The sequence below is a fragment of the Schistocerca americana genome, chromosome X, assembly GCF_021461395.2.
Source record: "Schistocerca americana isolate TAMUIC-IGC-003095 chromosome X, iqSchAmer2.1, whole genome shotgun sequence".
Lineage (NCBI taxonomy): Eukaryota > Metazoa > Arthropoda > Insecta > Orthoptera > Acrididae > Schistocerca > Schistocerca americana.
This window is the reverse complement of record NC_060130.1, coordinates 864,319,495-864,344,399: the sequence shown is the minus strand read 5'-3', so window position 1 is coordinate 864,344,399 and position 24,905 is coordinate 864,319,495. Positions and strand designations below refer to the sequence as shown.

Genomic DNA, 24,905 nt, shown 5'->3' with positions numbered 1-24,905 from the left:
CATGAACTCTAACAGCTTGTGACAACTGAAAGGTCTGTGTGGGGGTAGATAAACATCACATATTGTCATCTGAACTGACAGGGAGAAACTGATGGCCATGACCTCTAGTGCAGTGGTAAGGGGCAATTACTCACTGAAAAATATCAGAGCGTGTGAGGGTACAGACCCCACTGGACACTCTTAACATTAATGCAATTGGTACAGTTGGGTTGATAGTTTTTCAGAGCCATAAACCGTGTTTCCTGAAGTGCTATGCCAATTATTGAGTAAGTAGCCATTAAATGATGTAGATCAGCCAAATGGCGATAGTAGCCATTACAGTGCCATTGAAGGAGCATTGGAGTGAGGTCTGAGAAAATGGCAAATGGATAATGGGTGTTATTACTTTGCTACAAGGTTGTGGTCCAGTCTGTTGCATGATCCTTTGTCCATGTGCATAGGCTCGACCACTGCAGGGGTGGGGAGCTGAACATACAAAGCTTCAGAAAGTAGCTTCTTTTTCTGCTTATCCTTCTGAGACTTCAATTCCTGTGAAGATTTCGCCATTTTATCTTTTGGGGGATAAGAGGACTGTACTTTTCTTCAGCCTGCAGCCTGTGGCTGCTGTTCCTTGTCTTGAGAGGAGTCCACCTTGACTGGTGTCCTCATCCCTGACACCAGAGGATGACTAGGCATCTCTGGCCACCTGATGGTATAGGAACCACTGGTGCTATACATGTAGGGGATGAGGAAGCTGATGTTCCCTCCCCAAACTGTGGGGCAGGCCCCTGGAATATGACCATGGCTAGAAGGTGTCATGGGAGACATTGTCATCGTATGAGGTGTGGACTGTGACAAGACTGTCAAAACTGAAGGCCATATTAGTCAGATGAAGTCTTTAAAACTTTTTCTCTGCATCTTGGTGAGACAAGCAGTGAAGTGTTTTATACTCTTGTATGTTGTTCTCCCTCTTGAACACTGGGCACTGTGGTGAATGAGGAGGATGTGGTTCCAGACAGTTGACACATTGAGGGGATGGGTACAAAGGCTGCCCTCATGGGACACCCGTCCATATGCCCTACATATAGCCTCATTAGAACAGGGAGAGGACATGTGTAGGAACCTTCAGCACGTTAAACATCTCATCAGAGGAGCAAAGTAATGCCTAACATCACACCTACAAACCATGACCTTAACCTTCTCAGGTAAAATGTTGCCATCAATGTCTAGGATAAAACCTCCAGTGTCCCCTCTATCATCCTTGTGCCCCTTCAGCGTGTGGCGAACAAAATGGAGTCCACACTGCGCCTGATTAATGCACAGCTCTTCATCAGTCTGTAGTGTTAGGTCCCAATGGAAGGTAACACCTGGAATTCTACTGAGTTTGTTATGAGGAGAAATGGTGACTGGTATATCTCCTAACTTGACACAGGCCTGAATTGCCTCCAATTGGTTGGCGTTTGATGCTTTGATTAACAAAGATTCATTTCTCATCTTCTCTATTGCCGCAACCTCCCCAAATCGATCTTCAATATTATCAATGAAAAACATTGGCTTCATTGAGGCAAAAGAGCCATTGTGAATGCGAGAAAAAACCAAGAACTCTGCAAACTGTCCACTTTCATTTATCCTTGCCTGGCTGTCATATTGAAGCATGGTCAATGACAGTAATGCCATAGTATTGTAAACTTCTGCAATAAAATCACTGTTCCTGACTGATGAGATGGCTGTGTTGGCATAGCCACCATTAAAGTTGATCTGTTTCACTGCAGATCATCCTTCCCAATTGCAGGCTCTCACATGGGCGCCACCCCATCAAGGCAAATGCAGCCTGGCACAGTAGCCATTGCCCACAGTCCCAGTATCCTGAAGTGGACAGGCACCTACTCCTTGGCTGACATGAGGTGGTCACAACTCGCACAACAGCAGTGCAATCATTGCATTGTCAGGGTGCTACCATCGAGAAGGTTCATGACAAACCAACCACAACAGACTGACTACCGCGCTGGATTTCGGGTGCAGAGGTAGATTCACTTGATTGGTAGGTGCAAAAGGTAACAGCGCACAGCAGAGAGGTAATGCGCCGCAATAAGGCGTCCTTCCGCAAATGGCCTGCACTTTGGTAATATTGGGAAAGTGGAGGTCAAACCCAAAAAGGTGGCCACAATTTCAAAAGCTAAAAAACGTGAGGGGGGGAAAGTGTTGAAAACAGTGAAAAGAACAAAAACCTTCAAAAGTCCAAAGAACAGTCACAAGATCCAGGTAAAAAACTTGACCCAATAAAGAAACTCCTATTAGTTGCCTCCTGTGACATGCTAGGAAGGGCTGTGGATCTATTCTAGCCCCCGACACCACAGGGGAACAGACTAAGTTCATACAAACCTCTTTGCCACCAATTATCTCTGGTCCTTGGACATAGTGTGGCCACATGTGCAGTGAATCACTTCTTGTGTTTAGAATAACAGGTTCAAGTGCAGTAACATCAGGCTGTTCACTAACCCAAGATGGCCAGAAAGTATATGGCCAGGGTATCAGTTGATGAAATGAAGTTTCTATAGTTGCACAATCAAAATCTAATGGATCAGGAAACAGGTTCCCCCAACAGCTATATGTTGTCATTCTGTGGCAGGGTCTATAAATGTCTAACAGGACCACATGGCCCTGTGAGGCATATACCAAAAGGCACACATGCTCAGGTAAAGTAACCATTTACAGAAATTTCTGTGTTAGTGACAGTAAGAGAAGTCCACCAAAGGCTGACAGGAGTTCAACACCAAGAATTGCTCAGTAACATCACCCTTTCACCACTAAGGAGTCCTACAGACCATAAATGCCATGAAAATGGTAGACATCAGTTTAAAGACTATTTCATAACAAATTTGTACATGTGGTCACCACAATTTTGCAACTTTCCTTCAAAAGCTATAAACAGATAATTAGTACAACTCTGGAAATTCAAAACGTCGAAATGGAAAGACCATCACCACAAAATCAGATGAGTATCACATGTGTTCCCTGGTCAACAGCTAGGGAAAAAAAACAAGGTCACACGTGCACCACATTGTCTCATAACCGAGTGCGCACACCCTGATACCATTAATGGTTTCAACAATAAAAAGTAAGGTCGATCCTTTTTGAACATCCCTAAAAAATTTTTATTGTGTAATTAGGATACGGCAAAACCGTGCTCATGAGCCGAATTTTTAGCCTTTGGCATTTTTTGTTCTGTGGAAGGACACAAAATGTCAAATTGGGAAGCAAAAGGGCTGTACGATGGTCCAGACTTTGACTGTTTCATTCATTCATGAAAGTGCTGGTTAATAGTGGTATTTGCTTGTGGGAGTTTGTCTTTTCTGATACTTACAATTTTGCACTGAACAGTTCATTAACATTACCACACGATGCTAGACCATAATACTGTATCTTTGTGTACCAAGATACTTAAATCATTGGTGACTAGCTGCTCAAATTATTCTTTCACCATTCTGCAAAATATGAACAGCATTTTGATAGACAGAATTTAAAATTCAAGTCTAATTGCTTCAATGTTACTCACAGTTATAAGCCCCAATGCCTAAAAATTTACTTTCCTTTATTTTCAGCTGATCTCAGATACAGCACAAATCCATATTAAGGAATTCCCAATTCTTTGAAAAATCAAACTTCTACGCATAAAACAGCTTCAAACGTCTAATCATTTCACAAATGAGTTAATGTGTAAATACCTCACTTTAAGCATACACGTCAGAGTGCTTTCATTTCAAAAAACTGGAAGAATGTAGTCTGGGTAATTTGCCCTCCTCCTTCAGCAAAACATCCTAAGTCCTGAACTGTGTGTCATACAATGATATAATTTTGCAGGTACATTCAGTGGTATAATTAGATACTGCCTGCAAACTGTATTGCGAATACTCTGTAGTAAAGAAGTAATAAATTCAAACATCATGACTGATGCTGACATTTTACTGCTTGAACGGCAAAAACTTTACTATCTCCTTCACGTAATCAGTGTGTATACGTGGACAAGGAAAAAAAATTCCCGGATTTCCCGGTTAAAAATACACTTTCTTCCGGGTGAATATACACTTTTTCCTTTTTAAGTGACAGTATACTGTAAAAGTCATCAATCCTTTGAATGTTTTTGGTTTTATATACCGACGTAGAATTTCCCGGCACTTTAGAAAACAAAACTCAAGGGGAAAAACACGTTTCGAAAGACCTTTGATGTGCACCAACATGTACGCTGCATATTTTCGTATTATGAAGGTAGAAATTTGAATTCCACCAAACAACGCATGTCACTTTCCAAAGCATTGAAATCGAGAAAGCGATGCGCTTTTGTAAGCGTCATAGCTCATTCACGTGATCTCACCAGCTGATGACAGCAATACGACACGTGATGTAGTCAGTCAATAGCAAGATCACTCTTAAGTGGCACGAATACACAAATAAGAAAAGTTAATGGTTTAAATTAATATACATAGCACTCACATATAATATTGGTCGCGAAGATTAATAAGTTGGAAGATGAGCTAAGCTTCCACGTATAATGTTGATCATCTTTGCGCGTCTTACGCTTTAAGATACATCACACAAATGTGCCAGTAAAATTTTTAATAATGATGCAAATGTCTCATCTTCTGGACTTTAAATTCTTCTAGATGGTCATCCTCAAAAAGTTGATTTTTAAATGAGAGTCGAACACTTTGTGATTTAAGAAATTCATCGTACATTCTTGCACATAGTTCATCTTGTGTAAAAGGAAATCTGCTTTAAATGTAACGCTTTTCAAACCACCATTAGCAACATTTTCCCATGACCTGTTAAAAATAGGTTCATTTCAGCAGTTGCACGAAAGCGCCAGATAACTGGCGTCACCGCGCTTGCGCAGCTACGATGACGCAGGAAGCCCGTATGTTCGTACGTGTAAAACATTAAAAGATCTTACATTATGTCATAAAAGAAACAAGACATCAAAGGATACTTCAAGAGCATCGGGATTTCACGAACCATATTAAAATGCATAATTCAGCTTAAAATGCACATCCGTATGCAAATTTTCTTGGAGTACCAGTACTCATGTTTGATTCTTTATTATAGCATGCCATACGTGCACTTGAAATGCAGCGAACAGTTGAAACTAGCCAATAGTGTGAAATCAAACACTTCGTTTCAAATAAATTGACTGCCTCAGTAGAAAGGATTAATAAAAGCCAAATCTCTTTAGCAAACCGGGAAAAATAACTTCATTGTTCTGTAAGGCGATTAACGCTTGACTGTGAAAGGTGGAAATAAAATCTGAAACTATTAACATATTTTAGCCTGCCGTAATTATGCGAACGTATTTTAATTGATTTGATAACTACCGACCACAAAAATCCATTTTGTTATCATTTAACGTGAGAGCAATAAACGAAGAGGAAACAACAAAATCACTGAACGTAAACACAGGTTACGTGGAGACGATCCACCTCCACACAACAACTCAGACTGCTCTGTGCATCAGCCCCTGATCTACGATATTTCCGAACAGGGGAAATATTAAGTAGTGGCGCCCAGCCACACTTCCGTAACCAGAAGCAGGAGAAGGTACTACCCATTCGCGACTCAACTGCGCATGAGCAAGAGCCCGCCCGCAACTGCTCAAACAAATCTAATTTAAACAGTCGTCACGTCATGCTCATCAGAGGCAGTTTGTTGTTATAAAGCATTGCATAGTGTTCCTAAAGCCTTTGACACACTTTACTGTTGGCAGACGCTTGTATGAGCACTGTTTTGTTGTTGTATATGGCACATTTCCTTTGCAACTTAATTTATTTTCGATTTTATTTATTTTTTCCTCCCGTTCATGTTTTGTTGCTGCATTATTATTCTGCAGCGGGATACAATAATATCCTTTGTTAGAGTATTGGTTCTTACCAGTCAAAATCTCCCGGATGAAAAAATTCCCGGGTTTTTCCCGGATCTCCCGGTTGTCCCGGGTCGTATACACCCTGGTGATACATACTGAAAAATAACCAGACCTTCCTGAATGCTGGAACTCCTAATGCTTCTGCATTAAAAATGGAGAATATTCATGCTTAATCATTTAAAGGGCCTTATGCCTTTAATTTAAGTGTACAGTTATCAGGTAAAGTAAAAATCTGTACAGTTATCTGAGCTGAAGATACAGACGCTACATTAAGTTTCCTTCATCAGTTCACTGTAATCTGGCATTCCACGCAGTGTTGCTGAAAAAGTGACACTAAGAAACAGAAAAAGGACAGCAGCAGTTTGTTGTGTGGTTATAGCTGTGTTGCTGCTCCTTTCATACTTTTGTGAAAAGCAGATCGGAAGTTTGTTTTTATTTTCTTCACTACACTACAAGAAGAAGAAGCGCCAAGAAGAAGAAGCGCCAAGAAGAAGAAGCGCCAAGAAGAAGAAGCGCCAAGAAGAAGAAGCGCCAAGAAGAAGAAGCGCCAAGAAGAAGAAGCGCCAAGAAGAAGAAGCGCCAAGAAGAAGAAGCGCCAAGAAGAAGAAGCGCCAAGAAGAAGAAGCGCCAAGAAGAAGAAGCGCCAAGAAGAAGAAGCGCCAAGAAGATTTTTGTGATGAGCAGACGAGTCACCTGATTGCCAAAGTTCAAAGTGTTTCCTCCGTACATCCTCTTACAGACATATTAAAACTTCCAAACAAAACTGGCCAGGTGGTACAAATTCCCAATACACAATTCCATCAACATCAAAAGAGATAATGATCATCGCTTTCACATTCAACTTCACCTGCCTTGCTTTTTTGGTCTGGGAGAGTTGGGAGTCCCTCCATTAGCTTCATTTCTGGGTCATACCCATAACACCAACTCTCATCACCTGTAATGGCTTTGTCCAAAAAATGTGAATCACTTTAAATATCCATTCTTCCAGTCCTGGCACACATTCATGCACATGGGTTTTTTGCTTCTGTCTGAGAAGGTGCAGAACAAATTTAGCAGCAACACATCTCATGTGCAAATTCTCACTCAAAATCCACTGGCATGAGCCCCAACTCTCACCTGTCTTTCATGAAATTTGGTCGATCAAGTAAACGAACCTTGTTAATTTTTTGGCAGATTTTTTTCCAATATTTTCCTCAATTCCAATGTTGCAAGTTGTCCAGAAAGAGGTTGGTCTTCAACATTCATCTCACTATGTTTAGAATTCCCAAGTCAGTCGAACACTTTTTTTTTTTTTTTGGTCCCTCCTCTTACATTCAGTTGCTCTCTTAAGTCCTTTGCTGTCTGACAGAATTACTGTGTTATCAGTGAACCTCAAAGTTTTTATTTCTTCTCACAGAACTTAAATTCCCTTTCCAAATTTCTCATTGCTTTCCTCCACAGCTTGCTCAGTGTAAAGGTTAAACAACATTTAGGATAGGCTACAATCATGTCTCATTCCCTTGACAACAACTGTTCCCTTTTCATGCTCTTCAACTTTCTACAACTGCCATCTGGTTCTGGTAGAAGATGAAAACCTTTAACTCCTTGTGTTTTACCCCTGCTACCCTCAGAGTCACTAAGAGTCTGTTCCAATTAATATGGCCACACTTTTCTCTAAATCCAGGAATTCTATACAAGTAGGTTTGCATTTCCTTCTAACACATCTTCTAAGGTAGGTCAGAAGCTCGGTACCAGTTTGCTTGTTCCTTCATTTCTCTGGAACCGAAACTTACCCCCTTAAGGTTGGCTTCTGCCATATTTTCCTTTCTTCTCAAAATAATTCATGATAGTATTCTGCAGCTGTGGGTTACTAAGCTGACAGTACTACAGTGTTCACACCTGTCAGCACCTGTCTTCTTTGGATTTATTACATTCTGCATGAAGTTTAAGCATATTTCACCTGTCTCGTGTACCTTGCACAACATGTGGGTTGGGTTGGGTTGTTTGGGGGAAGACACCAAACAGCAAGGTCATCGGTCTCATCAGATTAGGAAAGGACGGGGAAGGAAGTCGGCCATGCCCTTTCAAAGGAACCATCCCGACATTTGCCTGGAGCGATTTAGGGAAATCACGGAAAACCTAAATCAGGAGGGCCGGACGCGGGATTGAACCATCGTCCTCCCGAATGCCAGTCCAGTGTGCTAACCACTGCGCCACCACGCTCGGTCGCACATGTGGAATAGTTTTGTCACCGTTAGTTCTCCCATGGGTATCAGTAGTTCTGAGGGAGTGTTTTGTACTCCAGTGGTGTTGTTTAGACTTGGGTCTTTCAGTGCTCTTTCAAATTCTCCAGGCAGTGATTTATCTCCCATCTCATCTTGATCTACTTCCTACTCCCATTCTATAAATTATCTATTTTCATTGCCTTTGGATAGTCATTCTGTATCTTCCTTCCACCTTCCTGCTTTCTCTTCTTTGTTTAGTACTGGCTTGCCATCAGAGCTCTTGATATACAGCTTCTCTTTTCTCCTAAGGCATATTTTACTATAGGCAGCACCTTAGTCATGCATGCTGCTTCATCTTTGCATTTCTCATCTAACCATTCCTGCTTTGCTGTTTCACACTTATTGTCATTCTCTCTTTTGAAACCTTTTATTCCTTTCACCTGCTTCACTCAATCGATTTTTTTATACTTTCTCCTATTGTCAGATTCAGTTTCTGGTCATTATCTAAGGTTTTGGTATTTCTTTTTTACTGGACTTCACCTTTTCACCTTTCTGATCTGCTGCCTTTCCTTCATTTCTCATATGTGCCCATTTGTCTTCTACTGTGTTTCTTATCCTTGTTTTGAAGGGAAAACAGGCAACTGACAAACTCTCAACAACCCCCTCCTCTTTCAACTTACTGAGCTCCCATCTTCGTAATTTCCTAATTTTCTGCAGTTTCTTAAGCTTTAATTGGCAGTTCATAAATTATGGTCTGAGTCCGCATCCAATCCTGGTAGTGTTTTGCAGTTTAAAATGTAGTTTTGGAATCTCACCAGTGCATAAGCAATTTAGAACCTTCAGATGTGAGCTCAAATGTTTTCACTGCTGATCAAAATAGGATGTTTTGTGATTTATTTCCATCAAAAGACAAAAGACAAAATGTCAACAAAGAAAAAAATTAGAGCCCTGCTGTGTGTTAACAGTGACAGTAGCGAAAAGTCACCACTATTAATAATGAAAAAATTTAAACTTACAGGTATCTAAAAGCACTACCGTGCACCTACGATTATTAGGAATGCCTGGATGATTGCTGAAATTTGTATGAAGTTTCTTAATTTAGATGCTGAGATAGGTGCAACACGAAGGATCATTCTTATTGACAGATGTCCTGTACACCAAAAGGAAATGACATTCGTCACGAACGTGTGTGTTCCTCCTCCTTAATTGTACAAGTTACCTGAAGCCTCAAGAGAATGCTTGTTGTACACAAGTCAATTTCATTCCTTGAACGAAAAGAGGTATTGAGAATGAATATTTTACAGGTTATGGACATTTGATTCTACCTGGAATGCTGTAATCCAATACTGTGTTGAACTTTGCTGGCTGTGATGTCAGTATCAGCTGTTTTGGAAGATTATTAGCTCTCTAAATGCTGTCACAGGTATTCCTGCAAGTGCGACATTTCAGGACTCTGTTGTTATGATGTACTAACTTTCACATGTAAGGCAGATGTAGGTAACTGCGTCATGCTTCAATATAGAACCAAGCAGAGCAGGTAGAAGGTTGGGAGAGGGGAAGGATAAAGATTCCATTTGCACTGAGTTTTGATGCAGCTGTTAGAAACTTTTTCCTTATTCAGTGTAGATGAGTTGGTTTTAGCCAGTATCAATCAGCTAGGATGACCAGTCTTCCCAATGCGTTATGCTGGCAGGAAGAGCAAACTACATTGATCGGTTTTCTTTAATTCAAGAAATAAAACGTTATATTTAAGAATTTTTCTTTGTGATATAAGCTTATTTATGTATGCTATTAGTTGAATAAAACAACTTTCAAGCCCAACTAATTTCTCCTTCGTTCAGGATGCTACCTTTAAATTTAGACACCAGAAAATATATTATGGATTTTTTTTACATACTGTAGAAACAAGGTCAATTTCTTAAAACACTATAACACACATGAATTACCGATCTATCGATCAGAATAGTGCTAACATTTTTCTTGAACAGTTGTGTAATATCATCACAAATAATGTTTGTATTAACACTCAGAAAGACACTGAGGTGAGATTGAAATTTTCTCCGTATTAGTGTTGAAAAACACACTGTGCAAAAAATCACATTCACATCTTAAGCTTACACAGATAATGTACAGGTCCATAATTCAAAACTGTAAACAGTTGCACTGCAATGGGTAACTGATTTTGCTGGTTAGATACTGACAATGTAATTGTCACTTTCAACACATTTAAGTAGGAATGGTAAGATCACCAAATTTCATACCAGATTCCTTGTCTTCTGGGAAAAATGCACGCTTCATGGACATAATTTTCTCTTCTGAAACATCCAAACCCTTTTCAAGACAGAAGGGCTTCAGCCACGTGTCTGTAACAGAGACACAGAGCAATCAACATGTCAACACTCAAACTAATTATGTTCACACATTCTTGAATAATATGTAGCATTTCATTTGCATGCTCCAGGAATTTCAAAGTAACAAGAAAAAACTTGATTTATGATAACTCCAGTGTCTTCACCTGTGCATTAATTTATCATTTAACACACAGTAAAAATCCATGCTTTCTACCTGTTTAAAACTTCCACTGATATAAAAAGTCTGAAAAATATAAGCTGTAAGATAAACACCAAACTGCACCAATTTTACTAATGATCACATTTTCTATCCTCCTGAGGTTCACTTAAGTAAATCATCAACAGAATAATTCTCTACACATTCTTAAAAACACGTAAGAGGGCAATATGTGCTACTTTTACTTAGTACTGGAATCAGGAATTAAAGTTCAGATATATAGGAAAAAATACTGTCAGCTTTTCATAACTGACAGTTTTAAGATAGAAGACATTTCTGCGATGTTCTCACCTGTTATGTGAGAGACGATATCAGCGGGCGTTGGATAAGCTTCCTTCATTACTACATCATCTTCATCTTGGTTACCAATGAACTGCAATCTCCCCTGAGTGAATTCATTTTCTGGAGACACTGCATTTGTCTGTAAAGACCCATGAATTTCAACATCTGGCTGTTACAAGAGCCACTGAAGTTTTTTTAATAGAAATAACTAACACAAAACAGATTCAAACAACAAGAACTAGGAAATATGTAGGTATGAGGAAATACAAAATAAACTGCTAGACGAAAACATTCACACAACCAGTAAAATGGTCAGTACTGAACAACTGTATCCACAATCACATCAACAACTGACTAATGAATTAATCCTAAAATATGTTAAGAGGTTGCATGAGAGAGAGAGAGAGAGAGAGAGAGAGAGAGAGAGAGAGAGAGAGAGAGAGAGAGAAGCTACTCTGTCATGGAGAAGTTGTTACACAGTTTACGGAATGCTGACAAAAAGTAGAAAAGACTACAACTGAAAGAAATTTTGTATTGGTTTTTAAAAATTAATAATATTTCACAATAAAACAATTAATTACTGTGAGGAAGTCTTATACTGTGCAAAAGTAAAACACCACAACAAAACCTCTGAACTTACATTTTAAAATGTGGTTTAAGAGTCCTATTTTGCAGTTGTGCTCAAGCCTTTTCCAAATGGAACCACCATAATTATGCAAAACATCTTTCTGTATTAAAAAGTTGGTGCTTTGAGAAAATAGTATGCACAGAGCGAGTACTGCAATTTCTTCTGGATGAGTTTTATAACCCACAAATCCCATGAGGGATTATCTGCATAGTGATGACTTAGTTAAAAATGCTTACAAATACAAGAACAGCAGAGCCTAAGCTCTGTATCCACCTAGGAATTCCAACTAATTCCAGGAAAGTGAGGCTACTTAGATGCCATTAGTATATATAAATGAACTTTCTCTTTATCAAAGTTTCACAATATAGTGGAGACCCAGTTTTACACTTTTCGAGGGACATTATAAATGGTGAAAGTTATATATAGGATCCCTCAACCTTGCATTCTCATGGCTGAATTTTGTACTATGTTTAGTCACTGATTTAACTGGAACCGGTAACTGTCTAGGAAGTGGAAACTTTTGACTTAATTTCATTCACCATAATTTTTGGAAAGCCTGCAACTGTGTCATTCATTATTTAAATAATGAAACACTTCACCACTTATGAATTTTTTCATGCTTAGCATGACACACTGAGAATTTATTCTCATTCTCAAGTGCAATATGATGTTCTCAGCTGTGTTGTTTTGCCTCCCTTGCACTGGAATCTTCTTTTTGGAGTTATACGGTATACCTTTCCTCAACTGTTCCACATATTGCTTCAAGAAAACAGTATTATATATTTTTTGTCATAATGGAACACGAAACACCTAATCAAAATTCTGTGAACACGATGAATAACATACATATGAAATAATCACTTACACAAAAATAAATCCTTTCAGTGATTCAAGAAACAAAATAATGATCATCAGCCTTTCTAAAAATTTATACCAATTACAGAAGTATGGAGTAACAAATGATTTCACTTTAGCACAATGACAACACATGAACCAAAGTCCAAACATTGCTCAACACTGAGCAATACAGGCGTACGTTCTACAAGATGCACAGCAACGAGGAAAAATAACAATCGATATACAGATTGCACACATCTTCCTGATTTCCCTACACTTCAATATGATTATCAATTAAAAATGACTAATGAGGTAAGTACTTCTGACCACTGCCCAAAAAAAAAAAAAAAAAAAAAAAAAAAAAAAAAAAAAAAAAAAAAAAAAAAACTGAAATTTTGGGTTTTCAGAACAACTTATTAGGTTTGACGATAATTAGCAAAAAACTGGGAGAAATAATGGAATAATTGGGAGGCAGGAGAAATAGTGAAAAATCTAGTCTTCTGCCTTGATCAGGGGCGTTGGGAGGTATGCAGGTGTTACATTGTCGGGAGGCATAATCATTTGTGAGCATACCTATTCCAAATCTCTGAACACAGTACAGTCACCTGTCAAAGTAGTTTTAACACTGCACTCCTTCACCATATCTTTTCAGGGACGCATTTGGCCCCAACTTCATTTTTATGGATGGGCATGGCAGGATCAAACTTCACAGACGGGAGAAGTTCTTTGAACAAGAGGATATTTGGCAAATTGATGTGGAACATGGGTACCAGGGCAATATTCACCTAATCTGATAGGGAAACAACCTAAAAACCACATCCAGGCTGTAAGTCCAAATTGATACACACTGGTTGTGGGACCTCCGCTATTCAATACAAAATGTCAAATCAAAAACAGCTTCAGCAATCTACATTTTCAATTTTATTTTATTTTTGCTATCAGTGTTGGCATCACAGTATGCCTTCTTCAGGCCATCTGGCTGATGTAGGAGGAATACCACCTCTTGCACAATTGAAGTAGGGGACAGCATACGGCCAAATTTCCTTTTTGGATGTACTAGTACCTAGAAAACCCAACAGAACTTTACACCTTAAAGTCTTCAGAAAGATTATTCACAAAGATAGATGCCTTTACTCAATTTGGACCACCATCCCAAGCAGCCCAGAGGAGTGATCAAAACACTGGTAGAACAGGCTACAAGAATTTGAACAACAGTAGTTGGAAGATGAGCTCTATCACTTAAGAACTGCCTTCAGAAGAAAGTGCTACAAAGAACCTACTACAGAGAACTCTTTTTTTTCTATTTGCAAAAACTGGAATAGGTCACATCAGCAGAGTACTCAGAAAACACGACATTGATACAGTGATTAAACCAATAAGAAAGTTGTATGAATATTTGAGCACTGTGAAGGACCTACACCACTGTTTGCCACAGCAGGAGTATATAAAATCCCTTGCACTTGGGGCAAGTCAACATACCTAATACAAAAAGAAACATTACTACCCACCTTGTAAGGAACATGAGAGCAACTGTCACATGAGCAACACTGAAATTAGCTGCAACATGTCACGTGCTGTGACCCGGGAACCATCAACTTTGTTTCTATGATACTGCGGTTTTATGAAGCTGTAACCACTAATATGCTAAAATTTACAGAGTGGTCACAGAAATTCAAAATCACAGGAACAATTTGTACAGAAAGGAGGATTGAAATTTCTCGGACTTGAGTATTTTGGAGTCACCCTATGTACTCTCCCATCACAAACCAGCAATCTATGATAAACAGTTTGTGACTGTCTTTCATACCATATCAACAGTTCAATCATGCAAGGGATGATGTCGGATGCAAGATGTAATGAACTGTGGAACAATGATTTGTACTGAAAGGTTTTCCTGTGTGTTATCACCATATTCAGTATGGTTCTCATTCTACTGTCAGCATTATAAATTGTCATGATTTGCATATTTTGGGTTAATAAAAATCTGTCTTAATATGGGATTAGCTTATTTAAATGACAGTAAAAACAATATGGAATGAAGTGAACACACTGTCAGGCAAACACACGTCACCAACAACTTTAGAGACAAGTTTTTCACCTAGAGCTGTAACTGGCGACATTACCTTCGGTGTCAAATTGTGAGGGATTATTTATGATCAGTTTTATTAGCAAATTCAGAAATGGTGTTAATGCTTCGTTATAATTTCTAATTCCCTGACGAGGCACAAGATTACTGCACACAAACGTCACATAATATTAACTTTGCTCACTTGGGTGTGACAAGTTACCCAAGGAAAGGTATGCCGCAAGATGTTAATGAATGACATATTTAAAATATGGTAGGAAGTTGATTTGTTTGTTTCCAAAACCAACAACCATGATAAGAATAGAAGTTAATGAACTTTGGTGTATGTGAAGCTGAATACTCTGTGTTCTTCCAGTAATTACTGATTATGACAAGATAGGATTAAAATGACTGCCTTTACAGACTTCTTGTCTTAAATGGATAAATATAGTACTTCATAGTACTTCACTGGAGCACTGGTTCCAGATGACTCGGATATGTTAGCAGGACACGGTATTTTCCGCTGGAAACTGAAGGTGTTCTGAGACTGAAGTTAACCATGTATCATCACTTATTTTACAATTAGTTGCATTCAGACTATTTATCTTCTGGATACAAAATTTCTGCTAGCACAATTTTATTAGTGTTGTCCATAGTTCCAATTCACTGAACTTAAGTGAAGAAATCAGAACAAAAGAAGATTTGTACTTTAAAACATGTAGACTGACAGGCTTAGACTGAAAAAGAACAACAACTTGTGCAACGTGTGACTTGCATTGTAGTTCAGTGTCTGTCATGCTGTGGAATCATCCTCTTGGATCATTGGAGTCATCCTCTTGGATCATTGGAACTCAACAGAGAGCATCCTGCAGCTGATAGATTTCGACTTTTATCCAGCTTTGAGCTGGTGGGCTGGTGTCTTCCCCAATCAGCTTGAAACAGGTATTGGCCAGAGCATACTAAGTTAACTTAAAGGCCAGTAACTCCCACAACAGCCAGTGTTTACCAATTCCTGCCTGCAATAAACTTGCTGTAATTCCTAGCAGTAAGTAGCACTTTAAGAGTGCCAATAGATGAAGTAGGGGATCACCAATAAATATCCCTGAATTTATGCTCCTGAGGCTGACTGGCTAAAAATTCTGATTGTTGAAACAATTTTGGAAATTTGTCATTTGCAGGATCAAATAGGCAGCTGTAAGCCATTCCCAAGGTAGGAGGTAAGTCCTGTGCCCTCTGTGCTGGAGATGGTGGTTGAAGTGTTTAGCATTTCTTAACTTTGTTGTTGGTGATCCTTAGTGATCAGTTCTATTAAAAATAAAGAAAGCCCGCAATAATTTTAAGTTTTATTTTCTAAGCAGATGTTTCATTTTAGTGCTTCTGCATGTGGTCAACAGGCAGGTTTCATATCAAGTCATTACCTAGCTGGAGGCAGTGTCTAACAAAAGACATGCAAGTGGCAAGGTATAATTTAAGCTCTCAAATTACATTTGTTTATGTGAACACAAAGTAGTGTCCTGTGGGACTGTTGACCTACTGCCTGAGTAGTTAAACTGTTTCGTCTTTTGGGAGAATAGCTGTGTAAGTTGCGATGGACCAGTTGGAGTTAGTACACTAACATGTTTCAGTCCAGGGGTCCGAATTTTGAGTCTTCCAGGAAGCAGTTGAACTACTATAGGTTATTTTATATTTAGTGTTAGAGTAATGACCATTTTACACTGTCTCATGGGTCAAAGTGCAGGAGGCAACTCTAATGACAGTTTTCTGTAACAGTACAGTGAAGAATCCAGGTCCCCGATAATTTTCTAGTTAATCTTTGGATCAATACACAAATTTGTCTCAAATGCCAAGAGCATGACAATTTCGATGGCAACTATGTGAGTTACTTCATGCAACACCATGATCTCTGAGGGCGAGACACAGCAATGTCTCCCTGTAACCATTAACAGTACTGAGGTATGAATGACTCCTTGAGTGGTGTGAACAATAAAGAGGAAACTTCTTTCTGTTAAGCTTCCCTTTAACAGAAGGTAACATTATGAAATATAATGAAGGCAAAAGGCAAGAGCTACACTGTGCACCATGGGCGTATATGAACAATTAACAAATGAATGAAGAGGAAACATTAGGCACTGATGCACTTAACTGCAATGTTTGAAGAACAGCAGCAGCCTCATCTGAAATAATTCAGTCAATATAAGCAACATGTGGATTCCTTTGTAAACTACTTTTAAAAATTACTCAACCTGTAATGAACTGTTAATGCCAGTTACTATATTAACTGCATCCATTCCATCAATACTATCAATTCCAATTCCATCAATCCTGATTCCATCAATTTCGATTCCATTGATGCCATCAATTCCAGCAATTTCAATACCATCAATTCCAGCAATTTCACTAAGTCCACTGACTCCATTAAATCCACTACTTTCATTAAATCCACTAAAGCTATCAAATTCGTTAACTCCCAATGGCGAGAATTCTTCAGCACTCTTCAGACTAAGATCAACAGCTGACTGCTCGGCATGTATTAGTTGTTTTTGTGGTTTCTCTTTCCCATGTTTTACTGTGTGATCCTTTTTATCTCCTTTTTCATCTCCTTCGTCATCTGTGTCAGACAGTCCATATTTTGAGAAGTGTTCTACCTGAAACATTGAACCAGAAATGGTAATTTCACAGCAGCCGAGTGTAATTTCCATTTACCTTAGACTACAAATGTTAACACAAACCAGCCAACAAACAAGAAGAGAAGTCAAAGGTGCTCTTCAGTTTCATAAAATCTCTTAAATACAATTAGTAGTTGTCCCAACAAATGATGAATACATACAACAAACTTCACAATTTGAAGAACTCTCGCATAACAGAGAGTTACACTTTTTCAGTACATGCAGTATAAAAAATTAGTTTCTTCCTGTTTCTTCAGGTGAGTAAAAAAAAAAAAAAGAAAGAAAAATTGCCAGGCATGAAACACAAATAGTGAGCAATGTCTCTTCAAGGTGAAACATGTGGAACTGCCGACATCTGGCCTTCACAATATTCTGTGAAATTGTATAAAAGTAACGAGCCTCTATTTCTTGCAGGATTTATACTGCATGAAAGGTAAGTATGTGCTACATTATGTTTCATGGTACTGCTAAAACTGCATCGTGTTCTTTGAAATGTAATGTTGCAGGCACCGAAACCCAGCTATGCTGCTAGTATGTTTCCATCACAGCACAAAATGTCAAACTTACTTTTTTTTTATATTAAGGTTTATTAGCCCACATTTGTCAGACTTTTTACATACACACACAGTACTAAACCCTGTAACAAGACGTACTAGGAAGTGCTACAATGAATACTGCTGCCTGAAGTCTCCTAATATCATCAATGTAAGGACAAGGTATTGTAACCAGCTTTTTGATCTCCAAGATTATACAATATCTGTGCAAAGTTTGTATTTACTATTTAGATGCAGTAAGGTATGAAGTCTTTGATTCTGCCAGTAGATCTCATCTCATCCTTTTATAGTGTACAGAAAGTTCTGGTTGACAATTACAAATTATTTAGGAATAAACAAGACAACTCACCAAAAGGCAGAAGTGCTGCATCATCGACAGTACACAAACAAGAGGTACAGGGCTTTGCTAGTTTTCAGTATGAAATTCCTTTTTCAAGCTCGGTGGACTGTCAGCTCTTTCCTAGCCCACGGTGAGTGTACTGGTGTAAGGTGGGGATGCAGGGTGGGGTGGGGTGAGGGATGGAGAGAGTCAGGAGGGGCAGGGCAGGGCAGGTGTTTGGGGAAAGCGTCTAGCAGCTTGTGGGAAAGTGGGAAGCCATCTGTGGGCTATCTAGGGACGCGGGGGAGGGGAGGGGGGGGGGGGCGCAGGTGGTAGAGTGCTGGGCATACGATTTCACAGATTCAGGTGTGGGATGGCAGCAAACAACTAGCTGAGACGAATTGGGCAGTGGTACTGGGACGTGGGATAGTGAGTGAATGTATGTGTGTGTGTGTGTGTGTGTGTGTGTGTGTGTGTGTGTGTGTGTGGGGGGGGGGGGGGGGGGGTAATGTGGACGTGAATTTAAGCTAACAGCCACAACAAATTATCTATAGAGCCAAATGGCAGTTTGATAGCTACCTCTTTTAATGGGAGTCTGTGTTTACTGTCATAAATCATGCTTCAGAAAGAATACAAAGTGGGAAAGGACACTTATATTACAAATTCAAAATTGTCACAATAGACTGTTGGTTGTACTTGTGCTTTGCTTTAGGGCGCAAAAAACAACTGGGGTTATACATACCCAAATCAAAACTATAGAAAACAATGTCAGTGAGGAGTTATAAAACGACTATACATCAGTCCCAACTGACTTAAGAGAAGAGTGCTGGAGAAGGGGCCAGAAAAGACACCATACAGAAACGGAGGTCCAAAACTAAAAATTAAATGGCCTTTACCATACTGCTTTTGTGGATGAAAAGCATAACGCGGTTGACAGCCAGCGCATCATCTGCTAAAATGACCAATAACTTAGACGGCAAACCCAAGTGGGAATGTAAACGGTTAAAAAATGGGCATTCCGTCAGGAATGTGGTGGACAGTTAAAACTTAGGCACAATGTGTACAAAGTGGTGAGGTAGCACCATTTATCAAATGACGATGGCTACGAAGGTAGTGCCCAATATACAGCTGAGCTAAAATGACCTCCCCTTGGCAGGAGGACCGAGAGGAGGTCGTCCAAGCTGTTGGGAGAGACTTAATACGACGGAGCTTATTCCCATGAAGGGACGGCCATTGGAGATGACAAAGGGACACCATCTCATGACAGATGGCAACACAGAGATCATCGGAGAGAATATAGGAACAAGCGGCCTGCCTTGGCAGCAGCATCAGCAGCCTCGTTTCCTGTCAGACCAACATGACCAGGAACCCACATAAACATCACAATGGCTCCACCAGGAGTGAGCAAGTGACAGCATTCCTTGACCCATTGCACTACGGGATGGGTGGTGTAAAGTGCACATAGACTTTGAAGGGCACTGAGTGACTAAGCAGACAACAAAATTGTAAAGTCTGTGTCGCCGGATGTACTCCGTGGCCTGATACAGGGCAAAGAGCTTAGCTATAAATACTGAGAAGTGTGCCGGAAGCCGATATCTAAAGACGTGGGCGCCAATGACGAAGGCACTCCCGACCCCATGGTCAGTCCAAGAGCCATCAGTGTATACAAAGGTACTACTGTGAAGCTCCATGTAAAGGTCGTGAAACTGAAGGTGATAGAGCAATGCTAGAGTAGTTTCCTTAGAATGCGAATGAAGGCCAAGGTTAACACGGGTCACTTCACGAAGCCAAGGTGGTGCAGCGTTCAACCCACCGGGGAAGTTGCCGCAGCGAGTGCAGAAAGCTGACTACAGGAGGTAACAGAGAAGAGGGACGTACCCCATACTGGCAACAAAGGGAATCGTCGAAGAAAAATGCATAGGATGGGTGGCCACGCATGGCAGACGAACGGCATGCACACCGGCTGAGGAGAAAGTCACGGCTGTAGGACAGTGGTATTTCAGCAGCTTCAGCTCACAGACTTTCAACCGGGCTAGTGTAGAAAGTGCCAGTGGCCAAACGGATGCCACGATGGTGGATAGTGTTGAGATGGTGTAAGAGGGATGGATGTGCAGATGCGTAAGCAAGGCACCCATAGTTGAGTTTCGAACGGACAAGGGACCGGTACAAATGGAGTAGGATGGTTTGATCTGCACCCCAGGAAGTACCACTGAGGACACATAGGAGATTGAGGGACCACATACTGCGGGCTGCCAGGTGAGACACATGGGAGGACCAAGAGTGTTTCCTGTCGAACATGAGTCCTAGGAATTTTGTAGTTTCAATGAATTGAAGGGCAACAGGCCAAAGATGTAAAGTCAGTGGGAGAAAACATTTGTGCCGCAGAAACTCTTAGAGACAGTCTTGTCAGTGGAAAAATGGAAGCCACTGTCAATGCTCCAGGAGTGAATATGATCAAGACATCGCTGAAGATGCCGCTCAGTGAGACAGGTCCGTGGAGAACTGCAATAGACGGCAAAATCATCAACAAAAAGAGAGCCAGAGATGCCAGGTGGGAGACAGGCCATTATAGGGTTAGTGGTGATGGCAATGAGGACGATACTCAGGACAGAATTCTGAGGCACACTTTCCCTGGATAAAGATGTCCAACAAAGCAGAACCCACATGCACCTTGAAAGCGTGGTCTTTTAAAAATTCCTGATGGTAACAGGGCAGGTGGCCACGGAAGCCCCACGTGTAAAGGGTACAGAGGATACCAGTTCTCTAGCACATGCCTTAGGCCTTCTTCGAGGTGGACAAAGTAATGAGATGGTCCACTGCAGAATGCTGCGCTCAAAATCCACACAATGCATTTGTTAGTAAAGTGCGAGACTCGAGCCACCATACCCGCCGGGCATGAATCATATGTTTCATCATCTTGCAAATGCAGTTGGTAAGTGAGATGGGGCAGTAACTAGAAGCTCTAAGTGGTCATGACGGCTCAATTTTGTTTCCTGAAGGCAGAGTACAAGGGGACGCTGTGATGCTAAAAGCAGCCGTAAATCCTCTTTGTGGGACCGAAAGCCGTGAACGTTCTATTGGAGGAGAGTCATGATGATGAAGAGATGTAGGGGTGTCACCTCGACGGCTGCTGAATGGCAGCCTGTGAAGAGTCACTGCTACAGGGCACAGAAGCAGGAGGATCCTGCTCCATGGAGTCCACAGAAGCATCGGCTTCCTTGTGCTGTCAGTCTGTGGATTCCAACACTGGTGGTGCACACCAGTGACACAGAGGCCGGCCAGGCTAAGGTATAATGTGGCAACACTGTCGAAGTAGATTGTCAAGTCAGCAAAGGGTAAGACTGTTTGACTTTGGTGGACTTCTTCGAGCCTTTCCAGATAGAGCAAGACTCGGGGTGTTGTTTGGCTGGAGGGACGTAGGAAGTCTTCAGCTCCTGTCCTTTCTGGCCTACTGGTTGTGTAGCTGGCAGCTTTGCCCCTTGAGGCAAGAGTTTAATGGCTTGCTGCACAGCTGGACAGGGGGATAGCGATGCTACCTTGACACTGGGCGATTTCACAACCTCGGAGCTGAATCTGAGGTCGCATGTCTGCATTGCCATGTCTTTCATGGAGTGAGAGGTAGCAAGAACAGAACTACAGATGCCAGAGGGCACGACACAGGGTTTGTGACTAGCCATTAACTTATGTGCGACTGGGTAAGGCACTTTCTCCTTTACCCAGATCTCTTGGACAGCCCGCTCATGAAGCTACACGGGATAATCCTGAAAGGAGGTGGCATGGCCGTCATTGCAGTTGATACAGCAGGAACAAGGAGGCGTACAGTTGCCCTCATGCGCATACCTACCACAGGTTACACATTTGGCTGGGTGTCGACAAGATGTTCTAGTGTGGTTGAAACAATGACACTGGTAGCAGCACATCGGGTTCAGAATGTACAGCCAGACTGTGGTAATTTCGTAGCCTGCTTTGATCTTGGATGGAAGCATCACTCTATCAACAGTGAGAAAAATAGTGCGGGTGGGCACTAAGGACGAATCTACCTTTTTCATCACCTGATGGACGGCAATGACACCCTGGTGAGGGAGGTAGGATATGATTCCGGCCTCTGTTAGACCGTCAAGCAGCTTGGTGTAAATACCACCACAGGAAGAATTCAAAGTTCTATGGGCCTCGAAGCGAACAGGGTAGCTGTGGAGAAGTGAGGCGGCAAGCAGTTAACGTGCTTGAGAATCTTAAGTAGTCTCCAAAAGCAAAGTGCCATTCTGTGAACAATAGCATGATTTCACAGGGTTGACAACTGCATCAACACCTTTCTGAATAATAAACAGATTTACTGTGGCGAAGGACTAACCATCTTCAGTATGCGAGACCAAGAGGAACTGTGGTGCAGCGGTAAGTGTCTTTGAATCATTAGCCTCATTATGTTTACATTTCGTAAGCGTTGATTTGTGGAGAGGATTAGCTCATTGCGAGAAATTTCCTCATGATTGCCAGCATCTCTGATGGCGAGCTCCTTCCGACTGGGAGCCCCTTCACAAGGTGGCACAGCTACCTTAGGTGATTCTTCACATCTCAGGTCACACCTCCTGAACACCTGACAGAGGGACCAATGGGCAATTTTGAAAGGTTGTAGCTCAGGCGATCATCCCTCCCTGGGCCTGGCCTGTACCAGGGGTATGTGTGAACCCTACTTGTCGACCCGGGGCTGGGAATTACGCATTACCCAGTCACCTGTTACACATCAGACACGTGAGTCTGTCTTCATGAGCGTATAAGGAGGAAGAAGAAAAAGAAGAACCTCAAACCCCGAAGTGGAGGAACAAGAGGAGAAGGGAAACAAAGAAAGGCAAAGGGAGCGTAAAACAGTGGTGAGACTGTTCTTACGTTAGCGACAGGCAATGCAGAACATTTCCATTAACACCTCATACATGTTCCCCAAGGGAATGGAAAATGAATAGCAAGAGTATAGACATGCAGCACGGAAGGGAAAAGATGCTGCAAACGCTGAGGCCCCGTGGTAGCCAAGCACGAACCCGCCGATGAGTGGTGAGCCCCCAAGGGGGTTAGTAGGCTGTGAAGTCTATTCTTATTGCAATTAATCCTCTGCAGCCTTCAAAATGGTACCTTAAGTCACACAAGAACTTTGGACACAACAATCTGAACTTTTTTAGTTCAGAAAGGTGGCAATTTATTACTGTATCTCTCAGAGTAGTAAACCGTGCTATGTTGAAAGTGAGAATGTTACTGAAGTCGAGCAAGAGTGAACTCAACCTGAAGAACTGTTGCTAAAAAGATGGTGAATTTCTGTGATGTTTCATTTGTAAGTGAGCCACATATCTATCAGCTGCAGCCATTTGGTTATCTGTTTCCATTCCAAAACTTCCATTTTCCTAAGATTAAACACAATGTACTTACTATAAAATTACATTTGAAGTATGATCTCTGCTACAAGATTCACTCATGAAATGAGTGGTAATACCATGCCATGCATTTTACTAAAACAAATGAAATTGATTTTGTCACATACCTTAAATATCCATGTTCCACTTTCAGGTATATAGTTAATAAACTTTGTGGAACATTTGTGGTTAGTTTCTTTCAGTTTTTCAACGAAGCAAATTTCTTCAAGAGCCCGAGGATCAGTTATGTATTTAGACACACAGCTATCAAACGGCCACACCTTTTCCAGCCTTACTTCTGCTGCACAGTTCAGACCGTGTCCAGCAGGAGGTTTCTGCTCCTCATTGGGATATACTATTACCTCCTTATGATTAATATGCACTATAACAGACAGAAAAACCTGCTAAGAAATGGACACTTGACGGTTTCTGCTGAATGGGGAACAATAACATAAAAGTAATTTAAATAAGAAATTAAACGAGAAGGAATTCATGGTACAGTCTACAAGAAAGATAATACCTTTCTGTGAAATTCACAAAACAAGAAGAAGAAGAAGAAGAAGAAGAAGAAGAAGAATCAGCTGTACATTTTATAATGTGGCCTTATGCACAACCTATGCACTATTTGTGTCATATGAAGTGCCATTTATAATCCTGCGTACTATTACGTCAGCATACGTACATAAGAAATAATATAATATCAAACTTTTACATAGGGCCTCAAGCATATTTTGTTACTTTTAACACTAAGTACAACAGGGTTAAGTCAGAGCACCAAGTTTAACTGCGTGTCATTTTATAACTAACTAGGTAAGTGAGCTCCAAGTCCTGAGGAAAACCAGGGCTTACCACACCAAATAGTAATGTTCCTTCTAACTGGGGACAGCTTTATTTCTAATCTTTCTACTTCAATTCTAGAATTCTCTAAGACCTCTTTAATAACCAATAAAAACTTGCTCCAACTTTGCTTGGGAGTGAATTGGTTACACATATGGCCCTTAGTCCAGATCCAAAGTTACACACAGCAACCAGTAAAGAACTTGCATTTTGGAGTGCTGACTTTGGTACTAAACAGTTGCGACATGAGAAAGTGCCTTCTAACAAAGAGGTGGCTTACCAGCCACTGCCCACAAGCTAGAGATGAGGCTCATTCTAGAAGTTTTTGGCATCAGACACATCCCACTAGAAAACCCCACTAATGACTGTATGCTGTTTCAGTTTAGAACACACAAACAAAAATAGTAGTTTAAAATCCTGCTGATGAGACATGAGCTCAATTACTGACTCATCAAGGAAGAGGAAAAAGATTGATCACATTCTATTCAAAGTAATCATCTTGACATTCACCTAAACTTACTTAAGGGGACTACAATACACTTAAACCTAACAGGTTGGATGGGTATATGAACACTGTATCTCCCAAATGTATGTCCAGCTTCTTAGCAGTGTGCCACCACATTTGCCATATGAATAAAACTTTGACAAGTAACGAA

General features: G+C 40.7%; 1 protein-coding gene across 4 annotated transcripts in view; it reads right to left on the bottom strand.

Moving 5' to 3' along the window:
- LOC124554933 (nuclear pore complex protein Nup98-Nup96-like) overlaps positions 1-24,905 on the bottom strand; it is a 236,048-nt gene that overhangs the window by 125,413 nt on the left and 85,730 nt on the right. For all 4 annotated transcript variants that reach the window (XM_047128630.1, XM_047128629.1, XM_047128631.1 and 1 more), the window contains 4 exons: positions 23,541-23,794; positions 16,718-17,119; positions 10,954-11,083; positions 10,356-10,457 (listed from right to left, as the gene is read on the bottom strand). In XM_047128630.1, coding sequence (XP_046984586.1) covers positions 10,356-10,457; positions 10,954-11,083; positions 16,718-17,119; positions 23,541-23,794 — 888 coding nt within the window. The remainder of the gene's footprint in view (positions 1-10,355; positions 10,458-10,953; positions 11,084-16,717; positions 17,120-23,540; positions 23,795-24,905) is intronic.